The 21,516-nt window shown below is 42.6% G+C and overlaps 1 protein-coding gene and 1 long non-coding RNA gene across 6 annotated transcripts; both read left to right on the forward strand.

Moving 5' to 3' along the window:
- Nucleotides 1-359: 359 nt before the first annotated feature.
- On the forward strand, nucleotides 360-3,294 carry LOC123074341 (indole-3-pyruvate monooxygenase YUCCA4). Of its 2 annotated transcripts, none has more exons than XM_044497213.1 (4): nucleotides 360-1,662; nucleotides 2,476-2,724; nucleotides 2,817-2,939; nucleotides 3,039-3,284. In XM_044497213.1, exons 1-4 carry the CDS (start codon nucleotides 931-933, stop codon nucleotides 3,123-3,125), a joined length of 1,191 nt encoding a protein of 396 aa, XP_044353148.1. In that variant the 5' UTR covers nucleotides 360-930; the 3' UTR covers nucleotides 3,126-3,284. The 2 variants fall into 2 exon arrangements, with proteins under 2 accessions (XP_044353148.1, XP_044353147.1); XM_044497212.1 differs by having other exon boundaries at nucleotides 376-1,662; nucleotides 3,020-3,294.
- Nucleotides 3,295-16,656: 13,362 nt separating this feature from the next.
- On the forward strand, nucleotides 16,657-20,588 carry LOC123077831 (uncharacterized). Of its 4 annotated transcripts, XR_006436845.1 has the most exons (5): nucleotides 16,657-17,119; nucleotides 17,829-17,865; nucleotides 19,156-19,301; nucleotides 19,592-19,710; nucleotides 20,196-20,588. It is a non-coding gene; the product is annotated as an uncharacterized lncRNA (long non-coding RNA). The 4 variants fall into 4 exon arrangements; XR_006436846.1 differs by having other exon boundaries at nucleotides 19,156-20,123; nucleotides 20,262-20,588; XR_006436843.1 differs by having other exon boundaries at nucleotides 19,156-19,710.
- Nucleotides 20,589-21,516: the final 928 nt, after the last annotated feature.

Below are 21,516 nucleotides of genomic sequence, written 5' to 3' on the forward strand. Positions count from 1 at the left end.
GGTGTTTTAATCTCTCGTACGTCTACACAAAGTTTTTTTTTAATTTTTGAAAACTACGTCTACACAAAGTTGTTTGCACGCGCGCACACAGACACAGGTTCCATTGCAGATCGATCACATCGCCCGGGCGAAAACCACAAGTACCAACACAGGCATGCGTGCGGCCAGGGAGTCGAGGCTGGCACGGGGTCCGACCGAGACCCCCAAACCAACCACTAACCGACCACGCAAAAACAAACAAACAAATCGAATATAAACTATGACTACGGGTTCCTCGATTGCCTCCTGTCCGGTGCCTTCTCCCTCCCCCGATCGATCCTCCTCTCCTAGCAGTCCGCCCGCAAGCTCAGCTCCTCCTCTTAGCCCACCGGCCGCATGCTCCTCCTAGTCTCGTGCTGCTCCACGAGTTAAGGATCAACCCATACACAACAAGTGCTACTAGTTTATTATCCGAAAACCAGACCCCAGATCTCCAACGTCTGCGGACAGCCAGAGACCCCCCAAGCGATGCATCTAACGCAGACCCTGGTCAGGTGACGTACGACTGCTATAGCGCGCAGCTCGATCGAGCCGGCCGTTAAGGTTCTACCTATATGCATGCATATCCGCAAGCAATATTCCAATCCAAGATCGAAATGCCGCTGAACACAGCCACCACTCCCTACTTCTAGGGACGGGAAACCAGCCGAGAGGAGGAGATACTAGTCGTATACCCACTAGATTCCATCTTCTCTGCTATTTTTGGAACAACAGTTGCGCTAGCCTCCTCCTCCACCGCTCCATCCCATCCGCTACCCCATGCTTCGCGGGATGAGAAATAGAGCTACGCCACATATATGTCACTTATATAGCTTAACCTCTTCCTCGATCGATCACAGTGGATAGCAATAGTGTCTGCAGCTGACGCCCGCCGCCTTCATCCACGACGTCATGGATTGCTTCGCGGAGGCTGAAGGAAAGAGGTCGCACGACCCGTTGTACTGCAACCCCCACTCGCCACCGGCTACCGGCTTCCCTGTCGACAACATCCCCGTGCCGGTCGTCATCGTTGGTGCAGGGCCGGCAGGGCTGGGGATGGCCGCACTGCTCGGCGAGGCTGGAGTTCCATACAAGCTGCTCGAGCGGTGTAGCTGCATCGGCTCACTCTGGAGGCACCGCACCTACGACAGGTTATGTTTGCATCTCCCCAAACAATTCTGCGAGCTCCCACTCATGCCATTCCCCAAAAGCTTCCCCACGTACCCGGCAAGGGACCAGTTTCTGGAGTACCTCGAGTCCTATGCAAGGAGGTTCAACATCGAGCCACAGTTCCGCCAGGCCGTCGTCAGCGCCGAATTCAATGGAGACTTTTGGTGGATTCGCACAAAGGAGGTCACCTCACTACCAATCGGCGGTGAGCAGGACACGTACAGCGGCAAAACAACTTTGTACCGCTGTAAGTGGCTTGTTGTTGCCACCGGAGAGAATGCCGAGCCAGCGGTGCCAGAGATCGAGGGCACCGGAAGGTTCAAAGGGCAGCTCATGCACTCCTGTGAGTACCGTAGCGGTGCAGGTTATGCTGGAAAACAAGTCCTTGTCGTCGGGTGTGGAAATTCTGGGATGGAAGTGTCTCTGGACCTCGCCAACCACAATGCAATAACTTCTATGGTCGTTCGGGGCACGGTGAGTCTAATTTATTTTCTCTTTGGAATTGATCGAAGATTCTCATCTTTTACGATATCTTTCAATTTACTATGTGTTTTCTATTTAACAAAGCACACCACTTTAGAAATTAATGATGTAATTCTTTTCTATGCAATCACTGTGTATAATTAAATGTTTTTTGATCTGTTATTTGTCAATTACGCATTCCTTTCATTATAATATACTTAATAATTTTACGTAATTCATCATGTAACTTTTTTCCATACAAATCATCACATATATCTTTTAATTCTAGGGAATTCATGATGTAATTGTTTTGCCACATTTTTTTCCAATCAGATCATACTATTTATCTTAAAAAAATTATCATGTAATTTTTTGCGAGGAAAATCACCACATAATTGACATGATTTTTCTCGCTAAAATGTTTCATTAACTTGTTATTTTATTATTTAGTCAGTACATATTAACCAATGCTAGCACCGCATGTTTCATTTCAAACACTATTATCTTTATGATGACCTTTATATTATCAATATATTAGACAATGCTTTTTAATTTAATGTGGCCACGAGGCATACTATTAATCTCCGGCCATTTTCACACATCTAAGTAAAATAATAACAATACAAGTCGCATACTCCTATTTGTGTGGGGCCCATGACTAACTTTACTTTTTTTGTTGGCTCTTTACAAAACAAAAATGAGGGTCATGTATTTCCTTTTTTCGTGTTAGTTTATAGTACCGTGCTTAATTTATAAGTAAGCATATATTTAACAATATGTAATAGTTATTGATGTATGACTAATGATTTTTTGTTTTGTTTTTAGTTGCATGTTCTGCCTAGGGAGATGCTAGGGTGCTCCACTTTTGGGATCTCTTTATGGCTTCTCAGGTGGTTCCCTGTACAGGCTGTGGACCGGTTTCTCCTTATGATGGCACGCTTCATTATGGGCGACACAACCAACATTGGTATTACTCGGCCAAGCCTTGGCCCAATGGAGCTTAAGGGCGTTTCTGGTAAAACGCCAGTTCTCGATGTCGGAACCATAGCAAAGATTAAGTCTGGAAGTATTAATGTAATTTTCATATTTTGTTATTACATATCTTAAATTTGATTACATTTTTATATAATCTCTTTAGTAATGTAGTTTTTTCTTGGATAATGTAGGTTTTTCCTGGAGTGCGGTGTTTTCATGAGCACGGTGTGGAGTTTATTGACGGAAGAACCGAGAACTTTGATGTTGTTATTCTTGCCACAGGTTACAAAAGCAATGTACCTTATTGGTTAAAGGTATAAATATACACTATCCAATATTGTTACAATCGCAAGCAAGTAAAGCATATTCAACCTGTTAAACCTTGTATGCACAGGAGAAAACTTTTTTTTCAGAGAAAGATGGCTTCCCAAGAAAGTCAAAAGAGTGGAAAGGAAAAAATGGTCTCTATGCTGTTGGTTTCTCGAGGAGTGGACTTTTAGCGGTGTATAAGGATGCAACCAAGATCTCGGAGGATATTGTTCAACAATGGCGTGATATGTGTATGGAAGATGCGAGAGAAACTTTATCCAATCGAAGAACACCATGTCCTATTTGATAAAATTATTTTGCGTACTAGTCAGTCTAGAGTAGGCATGCCAGATCAGTAGATGCATATGTATATATATATATATATATATATATATATATATATATATATATATATATATATATATATATATATATATATATATATATATATATATATAACTAGATCAGGCTAGCACGCTTCAATTTTTTCCCCGCTCACACTTGTACACTCATAGAATAGTTTATTTGTTCGTAGTTTTAAAATTATTTTGAGGAAATCATAAATTCATTTGATTTTTTTTCTATTTTGTATTAGATTTTATTGTAAGAAAAAAGGATACCTCTCGTGGTATTTTATAAATATGCAATATATCTTCCTTTTTTGAAGTGTTGTGACTTTATTTGTCTTATTTATGTTTAGAATTATTTAAACATTTGAGAAATATTCATATGTACTCATATATTTTTATTAATTAAAACTATAATCATGACATTTTACTTAATAATATGTTAAAATCTTTAAATGATCATTTGCCGTATTTTTTTTGACTGTGAGTAAATGTGCGCGCACACACACTTGGATGCACCTTTCTTAATATATAGTTCTACATATATAGATCAGTATAGAATGTTCGAGCAGTAGCTGATATTTTCTATAGAGACCATTTATGTTCAGGTAACCAGTTTGTTCATTTTTTAAGTGGGCAATTCCATCTGTTAATTTTTTAATCAATGAGAATTGGGTAGATTTACATTTATGAATTAAGTGCAACTCGGTAAGTTTGCAGTAACCATTAATTTCTTTAAAAGTACCAATTATGTTTCCATTATGCTTTAATTATAGCTTGACATTATGCACCATAACTTACATGTTGGTCTATATGTAATTCAGAAATAAAAAGAACTAGAAACTGTGGGAGACGAGATTTAATAGTATTGCAAAGGTGTACACCGACAAGGTGATAACCGACTCAATATGCAAATCCCTTTGCATGTTTAACCTTGTGTATATAGTTGTGCAAGTCGTTGCTCATGCATATTTTGCTAGCGTCCATATTCTGAAGCCGGAATATATAAATGGTAGCCAGTTTATTGTACAGTTATGCATCCCTGCTCTTTCGCTTTTCACGAACAAAGATTACATTTTTCATATCCACTTCACCCCTCATACGGTAACACCTTCATTTTCCCACTACGTAGTGGAATCGGAGAGCATTGGAGCTAGGAGGGGTGTGTGAGTTAGGCTGGTGATCTATTGTACTCCCTCCGTTCCTAAATAGTCCCTCCGTTCCTAAATATTTGTTTTTCTAGAGATTTCAAGAAGTGACTAATTTTTTTTTAGAAATGGAGGATGACCCCCGGCTTCTGCATCTGGGAGATGCATACGGCCACTTTATTAATTATTCTCGAGGACCTTACAAAGTATTACAAACAATATTCCTGAATCCACCATCTCGGCAACATATGCCGCTACTCTTATCCATATGATGAAGGGATGCTAGTTGGGCCACTACCCAAACTACTCACCTAAACCTAACATCAAAAGCCGGAAGCCCCAGCCGAGCCACATACCGGGTCTGGGGCACAATCCGGACAGACACACTCTTGTGTCGTCGCAGCCATCTTCCACAGGTCCGTCTTCAGAATATATTGAGTCTTCTACCTTGTGTAGGCCACTCCGCCATCGACGTCACCATGACGCCAGACAGCTACCTCCTCCTGCGCGAGTCCATCTCCGCGCATCTGGCGCCAAGTCTCCACTGCACCACGCCGCCGAGACCTGCTGCCATCAATGTTTAAGATGAATCACCGCTCCACCAAAGAAGCCACCCACTGGTCCCTCGATCCCGTGAACACCTCCAAGACTGACGCCCTCGAGAGGAAACGACACAAAATAGCGCCGCCGTCGTCCGATCTACTGATCTAGGGTTTCCCCCGGAGATAGCAGATGGTGGCCTTGAACTTCTCCTCGGCGATGCCTTCAAGAAGGGAACGCCGCATAACAGCGCCGTCACCGCCGGCCTTGGCAGCTAGCCAGAGGCAGGTTTTCACCCAGATCTGTTCAAAGAGCCTCCATCAAGCATCGCGTGCACGGATCGCCTAGCACCGGGCCGTGGTGCCTCGCCAGATCCAAGATCAGCACCGCCACCACATGCCCGCTGTCCACCTCGCCCCGCTCGAAGAAGACACCACCCGGAACGCCGGATTGCCGCTGCCACGAGCACGCCACGCCCACCGGAGCTCGTCAGGCCGACCCCCTCTCGCGGGAACGGCCGACCCCTCCGCCACCACCTACAACCCCTCGCCGAGACCCGCCACCACGCCGCCGGACGCCATGGGCCGCGCACGCCCGGGCCGCCGCCGGTTCCCGCCGAGATCCGCCGCCCCAGTCCCAACAGGAGCCGCGAGGAGTCGCCCCGCCGCCGCCGTCAGCCTCACGAGCTTCGCCCGGCGGCTTCCTCCGGCAGCGGCGCGGGGCTGGGGGCGATTGGGTGGCGGCGCGCTAGGGTTAGGGAGGCGCCCCCGAGTCGCCCTAGGCGAGAGCGACGCGGGGACTACATACGGAGCAAAATGAGTGAATCTACACTCTAAAATATATCTATATACATCCGTATGTGATAGTCCATTTGAAATCTATAGAAAGACAAATATTTAGGAACAAAGGGAGTATTTGTCTTTCTAGAGATTTCAACAAGTGACTACATACGAAGCAAAATTAGTAAATCTACACTCTAAAATATGTCTATATGCATCCGTATGTGGTAGTCCATTTGAAATCTCTAAAAAGACAAATATTTAGGAACTGAGGGAGTTAGATGTAGAGTATTCCATTCAACTGAAGTGATCCACAAATGAATCCAGGCTCATCTGCTCCTCATGAATAGTATATTTAAATAAATGCCAAAAAGATATAAAATTACATGATATTTTCGCATCCCAGATGCCTGAGTTTGGAAGGGCATGCAAAATTTCATGGTGAAATGACATTCGAGGATCCCCGCACAAGAAAAAAGGGGTCTCCAAAATGCCTTTCGAAAAGTTTCTTTGAGAGTTGAAAAGCTCCCTCAATTTCATTTCACCATGAAATTTTGGCATGCTCCTTGTAAACTCGGGCCCCCAATGTCGGTGCTAAATCCAACATATCTCGGGGTAGGGGGTCCTAAACTAGGCATCTAAGTACGATGGTAACTGTTGGGGAACGTAGTAATTTCAAAAAATTTCCTACGCACACGCAAGATCATGGTGATGCATAGCAACAAGAGGGGAGAGTGTTGTCCACGTACCCTCGTAGACCGAAAGCGGAAGCGTTATAACAACGCGGTTGATGTAGTCGTACGTCTTCACGATCCGACCGATCAAGTACCGAACGCACGGCACCTCCGAGTTCTACACACGTTCAGCTCGATGACGTCCCTCGAACTCCGATCCAGCCGAGTGTTGAAGGAGAGTTTCGTCAGCACGACGGCGTGGTGACGATGATGATGTTCCACCGACGCAGGGCTTCGCCTAAGCTCCGCAACGGTATTATTGAGGTGTAATATGGTGGAGGGGGGCACCACACACGGCTAAGAGATCTCAAGGATCAATTGTTGTGTCTATGGGGTGCCCCCTGCCCCCGTATATAAAGGAGCAAGGGAGGAGGAGGCCGGCCCTAGGAGGGGGCGCACCAAGTGTGGAGTCCTACTAGGACTCCCTAGTCCTAGTAGGATTCCACCTCCCATATGGAATAGGAAAAGAGGAAGGGAAAAAGAGAAGGAAGGAAGGGGGCGCCCCCCTTCCCTAGTCCAATTCGGACCAGACCAAGGGGAGGGGTGCGGCCACCCTTGAGGCCCTTTTCCTTCTTTCCCGTATGGCCCAATAAGGCCCAATACGTATCCCCGTAACTCTCCGGTACTCCGAAAAATACCCGAATCACTCGGAACCTTTCCGAAGTCCGAATATAGTCGTCCAATATATCGATCTTTACGTCTCGGCCATTTCGAGACTCCTCGTCATGTCCCCGATCTCATCCGGGACTCCGAACTCCTTCGGTACATCAAAACTCAATAAAACTGTCATCGTAACGTTAAGCGTGCGGACCCTACGGGTTCGAGAACTATGTAGACATGACCGAGACACGTCTCCGGTCAATAACCAATAGCGGGACCTGGATGCCCATATTGGCTCCCACATATTCTACGAAGATCTTTATCGGTCAGACCGCATAACAACATACGTTGTTCCCTTTGTCATCGGTATGTTACTTGCCCGAGATTTGATCGTCGGTATCTCGATACCTAGTTCAATCTCGTTACCGGCAAGTCTCTTTACTCGTTCCGTAACACATCATCCCGCAACTAACTCATTAGTCACAATGCTTGCAAGGATTATAGTGATGTGCATTACCGAGTGGGCCCAGAGATACCTCTCCGACAATTGGAGTGACAAATCCTAATCTCGAAATACGCCAACCCAACAAGTACCTTTGGAGACACCTGTAGAGCACCTTTATAATCACCCATTTACGTTGTGACGTTTGGTAGCACACAAAGTGTTCCTCCGGTAAACGGGAGTTGCATAATCTCATAGTCAGAGGAACATGTATAAGTCATGAAGAAAGCAATAGCAACATACTAAACGATCGGGTGCTAAGCTAACTGAATGGGTCAAGTCAATCACGTCATTCTCCTAATGAGGTGATCTCGTTAATCAAATGACAACTTATGTCTATGGCTAGGAAACATAACCATCTTTGATTAATGAGCTAGTCAAGTAGAGGCATACTAGTGACACTCTGTTTGTCTATATATTCACACATGTATTATGTTTCCGGTTAATACAATTCTAGCATGAATAATAAACATTTATCATGATACAAGGAAATAAATAATACTTTATTATTGCCTCTAGGGCATATTTCCTTCAGTCTCCCACTTGCACTAGAGTCAATAATCTAGTTCACATCGCCATGTGATTTAACATCAATAGTTCACATCACCATGTGATTAACACCCATAGTTCACATCGTCATGTGATCAACACCCAAAGGGTTTACTAGAGTCAGTAATCTAGTTCACATCGCTATGTGATTAACACCCAAAGAGTACTAAGGTGTGATCATGTTTTGCTTGTGAGATAATTTTAGTCAACGGGTCTGTCACATTCAGATCCGTAAGTATTTTGCAAATTTCTATGTCTACAATGCTCTGTACGGAGCTACTCTAGCTAATTGCTCCCACTTTCAATATGTATCTAGACCGAGACTTAGAGTCATCTAGATTTAGTGTCAAAACTTGGATCGACGTAACCCTTTACGACGAACCTTTTGTCACTTCCATAATCGAGAAACATTTCCTTATTCCACTAAGGATAATTTTGACCGCTGTCCAATGATCTACTCCTAGATCACTATTGTACTCCCTTGCCAAAATTAGTGTAGGGTATACAATAGATTTGGTACACAACATGGCATACTTTATAGAACCTATGGCCATAGCATAGGGAATGACTTTCATTCTCGTTCTATCTTCTGCCGTGGTTGGGCTTTGAGTCTTACTCAATTTCATACCTTGTAACACAGTCAAGAACTTCTTTCTTTGACTGTTGTATTTTGAACTACTTCAAAATCTTATTAAGGTATGTACTCATTGAAAAAACTTATCAAGCGTCTTGATCTATCTCTATAGATCTTGATGCTCAATATGTAAGCAGCTTCACCGAGGTCTTTCTTTTGAAAAACTCCTTTCAAAACACTCCTTTATGCTTTGCAGAATAATTCTACATTATTTCCGATCAACAATATGTTATTCACATATACTTATCAGAAATGCTGTAGTGCTCCCACTCACTTTCTTGTAAATACAGGCTTCACCGCAAGTCTGTATAAAACTATATCCTTTGATCAACTTATCAAAGCGTATATTCCAACTCCGAGATGCTTGCACTAGTCCATAGATGGATCGCTGGAGCTTGCATATTTTGTTAGCACTTTTAGGATTGACAAAACCTCCTAGTTGCATCATATACAACTCTTCTTTAATAAATCCATTAAGGAATGCAGTTTTGTTTATCCATTTGCCAGATTTCATAAAATGCGGCAATTGCTAACATGATTCAGACAGACTTAAGCATAGATACGAGTGAGAAACTCTCATCGTAGTCAACACTTTGAACTTGTCGAAAACCTTTTTGCGACAATTCTAGCTTTGTAGATAGTAACACTACTATCAGCGTCCGTCTTCCTCTTGAAGATCCATTTATTTTTTATTGCTTGCCGATCATCGGGCAAGTCAACCAAAGTCCACACTTTGTTCTCATATATGGATCTTATCTCAGATTTCATGGCCTCAAGCCATTTCGTGGAATCTGGGCTCACCATCGCTTCTTCATAGTTCGTAGGTTCGTCATGGTCTAGTAACATAACCTCCAGAACAGGATTACCGTACCACTCTGGTGCGGATCTTACTCTGGTTTACCTACGAGGTTTGGTAGTAACTTGATCTGAAGTTACATGATCATCATCATTAACTTCCTCACTAATTGGTGTAGAAGTCATAGGAACAGATTTCTGTGATGAACTACTTTCCAATAAGGGAGCAGACACATTTACCTCATCAAGTTTTACTTTCCTCCCACTCACTTCTTTCGAGAGAAACTCCTTCTCTAGAAAGGATCCATACTAAGCAACGAATGTCTTGCCTTCGGATCTATGATAGAAGGTGTACCCAACTGTCTCCTTTGGGTATCCTATGAAGACACATTTCTCCGATTTGCGTTTGAGCTTATCAGGATGAAACTTTTTCACATAAGCATCGCAACCCCAAACTTTAAGAAATGACAACTTTGGTTTCTTGCCAAACCACAGTTCATAAGGTGTCGTCTCAATGGATTTTGATGGTGCCCTATTTAACGTGAATGCAGTTGTCTCTAATGCATAACCCCAAAAACGATAGTGGTAGATCGGTAAGAGACATCATATATCGCACCATATCTAATAAAGTACGGTTATGATGTTCGGACACACCATTATGCTGTGGTGTTCCAGGTGGCGTGAGTAGTGAAACTATTTCAAATTGTTTTAACTGAAGGCCAAACTCGTAACTCAAATACTCTTCTCCACGATCATATTGTAGAAACTTTATTTTCTTGTTACGATGATTTTCCGCTTCACTCTGAAATTATATGAACTTTTCAAATGTTTCAGACTCTTGTTTCATTAAGTAGATATACCCATATCTGCTCAAATCATCTGTGAAGGTCAGAAAATAATGATACCTGCTACGAGCCTCAATATTCATCGGACCACATACATCTGTATGTATGATTTTCAACAAATCTGTTGCTCTCTCCATAGTTCCGGAGAACGGCGTTTCAGTCATCTTGCCCATGAGGCACGGTTCGCAAGCATCAAGTGATTCATAATCAAGTGATTCCAAAATCCCATCAGTATGGAGTTTCTTCATGCGCTTTACACCAATATGACCTAAACGGCAGTGCCACAAATAGGTTGCACTATCATTATTAACTTTGCATCTTTTGGCTTCAATATTATGATTATGTGTATCACTACGATCGAGATCCAACAAACCATTTTCGTTGGTGTGTATGACCATAGAAGGTTTTTATTCATGTAAACAGAACAACAATTGTTCTCTAACTTAAATGAATAACCGTATTGCAATAAACATGATCAAATCATATTCATGCTCAACGCAAACACCAAATAACACTTATTTAGTTTCAACACTAATCCCGAAAGTATAGGGAGTGTGCGATGATGATCATATCAATCTTGGAAATACTTCCAACACACATCGTCACCTCGCCTTTTACTAGTCTCTGTTTATTCTGCTACTCCCATTTTCGAGTTACTACTCTTTAGCAACTGAACCAGTATCAAATACTGAGGGGTTGCTATAAACACTAGTAAGTACACATCAATAACATGTATATCCAATATACCTTTGTTCACTTTGCCATCTTTCTTATCCACCAAATACTTGGGGTAGTTCCGCTTCCAGTGACCAGTCCCTTTGCAGTAGAAGCACTTAGTCTCAGGCTTAGGTACAGACTTGGGCTTCTTCACTTGAGTAGCAACTTGCTTGCCGTTCTTTTTGAAGTTCCCCTTCTATCCCTTTGCCCTTTTCTTGAAACTAGTGGTCTCGTCAACCATCAACACTTGAAGTGGTCTTGTCAACCATCAACACTTGATGTTTTTCTTGATTTCTACCTTCGTCGATTTCAGCATCACGAAGAGCTCGGGAATTACTTTCGTCATCCCTTGCATACTATAGTTCATCACGAAGTTCTACTAACTTGGTGATGGTGACTAGAGAATTCTGTCAATCACTATTTTATCTGGAAGATTAACTCCCACTTGATTCAAGCGATTGTAGTACCCAGACAATCTGAGCACATGCTCACTAGTTGAGCGATTCTCCTCCATCTTTTAGCTATAGAACTTGTTGGAGACTTCATATCTCTCAACTCGGGTATTTGCTTGAAATATTAACTTCAACTCCTGGAACATCTTATATGGTCCATGACGTTCAAAACGTCTTTGAAGTCCCGATTCTAAGCCGTTAAGCATGGTGCACTAAACTATCAAGTAGTCATCATATTGAGCTAGCCAAACGTTCATAACGTCTGCATCTGCTCCTGCAATAAGTCTGTCACCTAGCGGTGCATCAAGGACATAATTTTTCTGTGCAGCAATGAGGATAATCCTCAGATCACGGATCCAATCCGCATCTTTGCTACTAACATCTTCCAACATAATTTTCTCTAGGAACATATCAAAATAAAACAGGGAAGCAACAACGCGAGCTATTGATCTACAACATAATTTGCCAAATACTATCAGGACTAAGTTCATGATAAATTTAAGTTCAATTAATCATATTACTTAAGAACTCCCACTTAGATAGACATCCCTCTAATCATCTAAGTGATTACGTGATCCAAAGCAACTAAACCATGTCCGATTAACACGTGAGATGGAGTAGTTTCAATGGTGAACATCACTATGTTGATCATATCTACTATATGATTCACGCTCGACCTTTCGGTCTCTGTGTTCCGAGGCCATATCTGTATATGCTAGGCTCATCAAGTTTAACCTGAGTATTCCGCGTGTGCAACTGTTTTGCACCCGTTGTATTTGAACGTAGAGCCTATCACACCCGATTAACACGTGGTGTCTCAGCACAAAGAACTTTTGCAACGGTGCATACTCAGGGAGAACACTTTTATCTTGAAATTTTAGTGAGAGATCATCTTATAATGCTACCGTCAATCAAAGCAAGATAAGATGGTGGCCTTGAACTTCTCCTCGGCGATGCCTTCAAGAAGGGAACGCCGCATAACAGCGCCGTCACCGCCGGCCTTGGCAGCTAGCCAGAGGCAGGTTTTCACCCAGATATGTTCGAAGAGCCTACATCAAGCATCGCGTGCACGGATCGCCTAGCACCGGGCCATGGTGCCTCGCCAGATCCAAGATCAGCACCGCCACCACATGCCCGCTGTCCACCTCGCGCCGCTCGAAGAAGACACCACCCAGAACGCCGGATTGCCGCTGCCACGAGCACGCCACGCCCACCGGAGCTCGTTAGGCCGACCCCCTCTCACGGGAACGGCCGACCCCTCCGCCACCACCTACAACCCCTCGCCGAGACCCGCCACCACACCGCCGGACGCCATGGGCCGCGCACGCCCGGGCCGCCGCCGGTTCCCGCCGAGATCCGCCGCCCCAGTCCCAACAGGAGCCGCGAGGAGTCGCCCCGCCGCCGCCGTCAGCCTCACGAGCTTCGCCCGGCGGCTTCCTCCGGCGGCGGCGCGGGGCTGGGGGCGATTGGGTGGCGGCGCACTAGGGTTAGGGAGGCGCCCCCGAGTCGCCCTAGGCGAGAGCGACGCGGGGACTACATACGGAGCAAAATGAGTGAATCTACACTCTAAAATATATCTATATACATCCGTATGTGATAGTCCATTTGAAATCTATAGAAAGACAAATATTTAGGAACAGAGGGAGTATTTGTCTTTCTAGAGATTTCAACAAGTGACTACATACGGAGCAAAATTAGTAAATCTACACTCTAAAATATGTCTATATGCATCCGTATGTGGTAGTCCATTTGAAATCTCTAAAAAGACAAATATTTAGGAACTGAGGGAGTTAGATGTAGAGTATTCCATTCAACTGAAGTGATCCACAAATGAATCCAGGCTCATATGCTCCTCATGAATAGTATATTTAAATAAATGCCAAAAAGATATAAAATTACATGAAATATTTTGGCATCCCAGATGCCTGAGTTTGGAAGGGCATGTAAAATTTAATGGTGAAATGACATTCGAGGATCCCCGCACAAGAAAAAAGGGGTCTCCAAAATGCCTTTCGAAAAGTTTCTTTGAGAGTTGAAAAGCTCCCTCAATTTCATTTCACCATGAAATTTTGGCACGCTCCTTGTAAACTCGGGCCCCCAGTGTCGGTGCTAAATCCAACATATCTCGGGGTAGGGGGTCCTAAACTAGGCATCTAAGTACGATGGTAACATGGACACAAGATTTTACCCAGGTTCGGGCTCCCTCGAAGACATAATACACTATGATACGTCCATTTTGCATCATGTTTTCTTACTGGTATTTATTGCATTTTGGACTGTTATTTCACTTTATGATACTATTCTTATGCCTTTTCTCTCTTATTTTGCAAGTTTCACATGAAGAGGGAGATTGCCGGTAGCTGGAATTCTGGACCAGAAAGGGGTGCAACAGAGATAGCTATTCTGGACAACTTCAAATGACCTAAAAATTTATAGAGAATTATTTTGGAATATATAAAAAATATAGGCGAAAGAAGTACCAGAAAGGGACCCACCGGGAAGCCACAAGCCAGGGGGCGTGCCCTACCCCCGAAGCTTGAGGGGCCACTGGTAGGCCTCTGAGGCCCATCTTCTCCTATATGATGCTATTTGCCCTAGAAAAAAAACCAGAAGAAGACTTCCGGGCAAAGCGCTGCCGTCTCGAGGCGGAACTTGGGCAGGAGCACTTTTGCTCTCCGGCGGAGCGATTACGCCGGGGAAACTACCCTTCGGGAGGGGGAAATCGAAGCCATCGACATCACCAACAACCCTCTCATCGTGGGAGGACCAATCTTCATCAACATCTTCACCAGCACCATCTCATCTCAAACCCTAGTTCATCTCTTGTATCCCATCTCTGTCTCAAAACCCCAGATTGATACCTCTGGGTTGCTAGTAGTGTTGATTACATCTTCTAGTTGATGCTAGTTGGTTTATTTGGTGGAAGATTATATGTTCAGATCCTTAAGGATATTCAATACTCTCTGATCTTGAACATGAATATGATTTGTGAGTAGTTACTTTTGTTCTTGAGGATATGGGAGAAGTCTTGTTATGAGTAATCATGTGAATTTGGTATTCGTTCGATATTTTGATGATATGTATGTTGTTGCTTCCTTTAGTGGTGTCATGTGAACCTTGACTACATGACACTTCACCATACTTGGGCCTAAGGGAAGGCATTGTGGAGAAATAAGTAGAAGATGGGTTGCGAGAGTGGCAGAATCTTGAACCCTAGTTTATGCGTTATTCCGCAAGGGGCTGATTTGGATCCATCTCCTGAAAAGAATTAAACGCAACTATGAAGATTGGGAACTCGATAAAGGTAAAGAGTCAGGTGTAAAACTTGAGTTTGTTTGCGTTAATTCTTTTATGGAAACCGATGCTTTTCATAAGTTTAGTGCTAAATATGGACTTGACTCTGAGATAGTAGCTTCCTTTTGTGAATCATTTGCTACTCATGTTGATCTCCCTAAGGAGAAGTGGTTTAAATATCATCCCCCTATTAAAGAAAAGATAGAGGAACCTGTTATAGCTAAAGATGAAACTATCATTTACAGTGTTGATCTAGTTGTGCCTACTGCTTATATTAAGAAACCTCCTTTTCCTGTTAGGACTAAGGAACATGCTAAAGTTTGAACTGTATTAACAAAAGTTATAATAGAACACCTAGACCCTATGAACAAATCAAAGTTGAACCTAATATTGCTATGGTTAAAGATCTCTTGGTCGATAATATCAATGGGCATGTTATTTACTTATGTGATGAAGCCACTAGAATTGCTAAGCCTGATACTAAAGATAAGAATAAACCTGTTGTTGGCATGCCTGTTGTTTCAGTTAAAATAGGAGATCATTGTTATCATGGTTTATGTGATTTTGGTGCTAGTGTGAGTTCTATTCCTTTTACCTTATATCAAGAGATTATGAATGAAATTGCGCCCGCTGAGATAGAGGGCATTGATGTTACTATTAAACTTGCAAATAGAGATACTATTTCACCACTTGGGATGTTAGAGATGTTGAAGTCTTGTGTGGAAAGATCAAATACCCTACTGATTTTCTAGTTTTGGTTATCTAAAAGATGATTTTGGTCCCATTATATTTAGTAGACCTTTCCTAAATACAGTTAATGCTAAGATTGGTTGCAATAAGGAAACAGTCAGTGTTAATTTTGGTGATGTATCTCATGAGTTTAATTTTCCCTAAATTTCGTAGAAAACCTCATAATAAAGAATTGCCTAGTAAGGATGAAATTATTGGTCTTGCGTCTATTGCCGTAGGTCCTACTGATCCGTTAGAACAATATTGCTAGACCATGAAAATGATATGCATATGAATGAAAGAAATGAAATAGATGAGATATTCTTTAACCAAGCACCTATCCTTAAACATAATTTGCCAGTTGAAACTCTTGGAGGTCCTCCTCCACCAAAGGGTGATCCTGTGTTTGAACTTAAGAAATTACCTGATACATTGAAATATGCTTATCTTGATGAAAAGAAGATATATCATGTTATTTATCAATGCTAACCTTTCAAATCATGAAGAAAAGAGATTAATTAAAACTCCGACGAAGCACCGTGCTGCTATTGGATATACTCTTGATGATCTTAAGGGCATTAGTCCCACTCTATGCCAGCACAAAATTAATACGGAGCCAGTTGTTGATCGTCAACGACGATTGAATCCTACAATGAAGGATGTGGTAAGAACTGAAATATTAAAGCTTCTAGAAGCACGTATAATTTATCTCATACCTTATAGTAGATCGGTAAGTCCTGTTCATTGTGTTCCTTAGAAAGGAGGCACTACTAGGGAAAAGCTTATAGACAGACGCTTACTAGTAGCGTGGGTTTATAACCCTCGCTACTGCTACTTAGTAGTAGCGTGGGTTTATACCCCCCCGCTACTACTAAGTTGATAGTAGCAGCGCGGTTTTATAACCCTCACTACTACTAAATGATTTTCACCGTGCCCGTCGGGACCAGCCATAGTAGTAGCGCGGGTTATAAACCCACGCTACTACTAAGTTGATAGTACTAGCGCGGGTTATAAATACCACGCTACTACTAAATGGTCTCCACCGTGCACCCACGACATGCCATAGTAGTAGCGTTGGATTAACGTGGGGTATAAACCCAACGCTACTGCTAAGTTATCTCCTTGCTGCCCCACCTCAGCCTCTCACCCCTGCTCTGCCTTTCTCTCCCCCGACACCTCTCCTCGTCCTCCACTCCCCATGTTTCCCCCAACCAACCCCGCCGCCACCGCCGACGTCGACGACCTCCTCTCCCCCAACCCCACCGCCGGCACCCCCACCTCACGCGCGGATCCTCCTCCTCGCCGTGCCCTTGTGCCGGCCCCAAACCCTAGCTAGGGGCCCCCTTCTCCGGGCACGGCGCGGCGCGGGGAGGGCTCCCTCTTGCCCGCCGCCGATGCAGACGGCCCGCCGGAGGCCCGCTCGACTGGCCCTTCCAGTACGAGGAGGCGCACCCGCTGCTCGCCTGGATCTGCTCATGCCTCCGCCCCTCCAACATCCTCTCCCCGTCCCACCTCTCGCAGTGAGCCCCGAATACCCCGCCCCCTTCTCCTCCCCCAACCTGCTTCTTTCCTCTCTCTACTACCGCAACAACTTTCTTGGTTTCATTTGGTTTCTACTGCTGGCGAGGGCGGTCACGCTGCTGAGGCCAGAGTGCGCTTGTTCGGGTTGTGGTTCTACTCGTCGACCTGCGGTTTGATGCTTGTAATTGGAGGGGCCTGCTGGACTCGGCGCCCGTGAGATTCGGGGAGCTTGGGTGCTGATTTGTACTGGAATTTCTGCGGTTTTCTCGGGAGCTACGGTGCATTAGGGTTCTAGTGGCGGGTTTCTGTATCTGCCAGGGGGGTTTTGGAGATTATCTGGAAATGCCGGAATTTTCTGATCCCGGCGAGGGACTGCTCTGCAGTTCTGACCGCAATTTGACTAAGCATGGTTCGTATCATAGGCTTTCCTATGGTTTGATAATCGCACTTCAGTAGTTGACTTTTGGACCACTCAACAATGGACTTTTTACAAATTAATTAAGGGAAGTTGTGTTAACTATATGCCGGTCTTCTGTTAGGGGGAATTTTCTTCAAAATTTATGAATTTGTTTGCACTTTGTGGTTATAAATAGCCGAATATGTTTATAATATTCTGTTACCAACTAGAATTGCGCTTGCATTGATGGATTTTTGGCCTTGCTCTCGCCTGAATTATATGTGCATGACAACATTTTTAATGGCTGACAGGTATGAGCAACTCGTGGAAGAGGGGAGACTGCTAGAGGTACATCCACCACTGGGACATTTTTTGTGCTGTCTAGTTTTAATATTTCTGTAATCTCTAAGAATATAGGATGTACTGCGACCTTAGGAGTGAGTTCAATATGCCACCCAATGTCCAGTAGCTTGTTTTAGATGTTCGAGAGCTAAATCAGTGATTCTCTAAGTATATTGAAGTGAATCTCGCAAATGCTTTTGGCCTTCATATGCCTCTATCTAGAAAATTCAAGTCCCTTTCCGTTATGCTATTATGCCTCCCCACAAAATTCTTGGATCCCTCTCTCTTGCTACTTAACATGCTGTGCAAGTGTACAACTTATACGTGAATACACTAGAAAAACATGATATGCTTTATTTGTTCTCGTATAAATCCAACAAAGTAGTAAATGCATTTGTCTTACATATATCATACAGAGTGGGGTAACCTCTGCAAATAAACAACAGGCAATTTGCCTTCGGTAGCAATGGTTCTGCATATAGATACAAAAAATGTTCGATCTTTGCGCGTTATTTTATAACCTGTAAGACAGAATTTCATGTGCTGCTCTGTTCTCCGAATATTGGTATACAACTAATGTGATCCTTCATCGAATAGTTTTAAACTTGTTCAGCTCATTTGCCATGGTAAAGAACTAAAGATAGGCTGTTTCATCGTCTTTCACTAAGTAATCATGAAATGTCAGCTTTATTTTACAGCTTTAAAGATACAAATCTTTGTGCTTCTTTTGATGTAGATAGGAATAGTGCATACATGGCTTTGCAGAGTCAATTTTTTCCCTTTTATCGCATCAAAACTTACCACATACTATTATGGACACTTTCGCTAACCGCACAATCGACCGGGCAGAACTACGAGGGGCTTAAGCAGGAGCATGATAAGAAGGTGGGGCTGCTGACGAAGCAGGAGGTCGTGAAATATGGCACATAAGTCCACATGTAATTAGGAATGATTAGTTCTTATGGGCAGGGCGATAGGGATTTCACGAGTCTTATTAGATTCTTTGTTACCATGTGTTGTCGAAGTTAATTGAGTATTGGCAGCATGGTCTAACCTCTTTGAGGTTGCTGAGTTTAGCCCTCTGGTACAACAAGGACAAGGAACTTATAAATGTTTAGGTTACATATTTTTAAGCATCCAGCCTGTGTCGGTAGTGAATTCAGTATGCTTAATAATAATAACTTGCCATGTCAAAGACGTAATATTTGATAAGTTTTGGTTTAACCTACAAGTAATTGCCAACGGAAATCTGTTGCTTCTTATGCGCTAAACCTACTGTGACTTTCTACAATGCAGGTTAACCAATTAACTGAACCACAAGGATAGAGATATACACTCTATTCAACAATTTTCTCGAGAAGTTTGATTTGTATTTGATATTTCATGGACTTAAATAATCTCTATCTGTAAACACATTGGTTTCTTTCATCCAGTGAACCCAGGTAATAAGTGAAGATGAATATTACATGTGTATATTACTTTTTCCTCTGTCGTTAGATTATGTTCAGAATATTTCTGATATTTTTTTGGAATGCTAGGACCATCACATATAAAAAAGAACTTTAAATCACAAAAAATGTTGATTTCTTTTATTAAAGATCTCGAGGGTGAGACAATTTTCAGCAGTTTCAGAGGAATAGCTTAAGTACCATATAGAGGATGACACAAATGGTAATGAACACATCATGGATCTTGCATTAATTTTCTTATTCTAGCAGTACAATTTGTGCAGGGAAGTCATTCATTTGTCATGCCATGGAAGTATCGTTTGAAGTTTCCTTGGTGTCAAGACTTTTTTTTCAACATCTATGAGGTGGCAAGCAAAGTTATGGTAACTGCAGTTCATATCAGGTATAATGTGAAACGTAGGTCCATCATCTCATCATCCTTTACGCCCTTTCTTTCCTTAATATTTTACAGCAAACCAACGGATTAGCTAACCACAAGCTTAGTATGTGGTATACTGCATAAATATCTAGCTTGGTAGAAAGCATGGTCAGTAGAGTGTTTTCTAACCATGCACTAGTAGTGCCCACTCCATGCTACTGTTATGTACACAGACGAGAAGTTTGTTTGAGAAAGAGTATGCTTGCTTCCTTTCATCTAATATCATATGTTTCTGTTTCCTATGTGAAACTGATGGTTCATGTCTCTAACTTCTACTGCTTTACAGTTTTGCACAAAAGCTTTTGTAACCATGATGCTGATATACCTATGATTGTTACTTCATGTGCTACTATATATGTAGGGAGATTTTTATAAAGGTACCAGAATTTATCTTCTTCCACATTAAGTCAATATTTAGTAACGCAGTTCTATTTTCGTTTGCAAACCAGTTCATTCGACACAAGGAAGAAAATCTACTCTGGATAGTTGATTTAGTGTTTCTTGAACATGGCCAGGGCAATGGATAAAATCTACTCTGGATAGTTGACAGAGGGAGTACATGCTAAGTTGAATTTTTTCCTGCGGATTTGCTTATTGTGAAGATGCTTGCAAGGATGCAGAGGGAGCGGATCATTTGGAGAGATAGGATGCCACTGTTTGGTGTTTTTATGCATTTTGGTTTGCTTGTAACTCTGTTTGCACTAGCTGGGAGTAAGTGACTTCAAGAAGTGTAGGTGTTTTAATTGAAGGCATGAAAAGACATGACAATATGTATGATCTTACATGATGTGCTCTAATGCCACTGGTTTATTATAAATCTTGGATTAGTAATGATGTGTAATGCTGCTGGTTTATTGCAAATATGTGTTTGTTTTAGTTGGAATTGTATGCATAGAATGGAATTGGTGGATTTTATTTTTTTAATTCCTAATTAGTTAGTAGTAGCGTGGGAAAACACCAGACGCGCTACTATACTTCGTTAGTAGTAGCGTGGGTTTGCATCCAGGCTACTACTAACTTTTTAGTAGTAGCGTGGGAAAAAACCTGAGGCGCTACTACTATTTCATTACTAGTAGCGCGGGTTGCACCCGCGCTACTACTAAAATGTTAGTAGTAGCGTGGGTTTCATCCACGCTACTACTAACTATTAGCTGTAGCGCGATACTAGGAGCACGGGTACCCGCGCTGCTAGTAGCCATTTTACCCGCGCTGCTAGTAGCCTTTTTCCTAGTAGTGAGGCATTACTGTTGTTCCTAATGATAAAAATGAGCTCATCCCACAAATATGATGGTAATTGATTTCAGGAAATTAAACAAAGCTACTAGAAAAGATCATTACCCCTTGACTTTTATTGATCAAATGTTACAAAGATTATCTAAGCATATACACTTTTGTTTCCTTGATGGATATTCTGGTTTTTCTCAAATACCCATGTCAAAAGAAGATCAAGAAAAACTACTTTTACTTGTTCTTTTGGAACTTATGCTTATACACATATGCCTTTTGGTTTATGTAATGCACCTGCTAACTTTCAAAGATTATGACTGCTATACTCTCTGATTTTTGTGAAAGGATTGTTGAGGTATTCATGGATGATTTTTCTATTTATGGGACTTCTTTTGATGATTGCTTAAGCAACCTTGATTGGGTTTTGCATAGATGTGAAGAAACTAATCTCGTCTTGAATCGGAAGAAGTGCCACTTTATGGTGAATGAAGGTATAGTACTTGGGCATAAAATTTCTGAACGAGGTATTGAAGTAGATAAGGC

Source organism: Triticum aestivum, chromosome 3D, assembly GCF_018294505.1.
Source record: "Triticum aestivum cultivar Chinese Spring chromosome 3D, IWGSC CS RefSeq v2.1, whole genome shotgun sequence".
Lineage (NCBI taxonomy): Eukaryota > Viridiplantae > Streptophyta > Magnoliopsida > Poales > Poaceae > Triticum > Triticum aestivum.

Bases quoted from the DNA above. Each gene is read 5' to 3' on its own strand.
- LOC123074341 (XM_044497212.1), top strand. From the start codon at position 931: ATGGATTGCTTCGCGGAGGCTGAAGGAAAGAGGTCGCACGACCCGTTG. The intron at 2,725-2,816 runs GTAATTTTCATA...TGGATAATGTAG, and splicing joins TTAAGTCTGGAAGTATTAAT to GTTTTTCCTGGAGTGCGGTG. The intron at 2,940-3,019 runs GTATAAATATAC...TTGTATGCACAG, and splicing joins ATGTACCTTATTGGTTAAAG to GAGAAAACTTTTTTTTCAGA.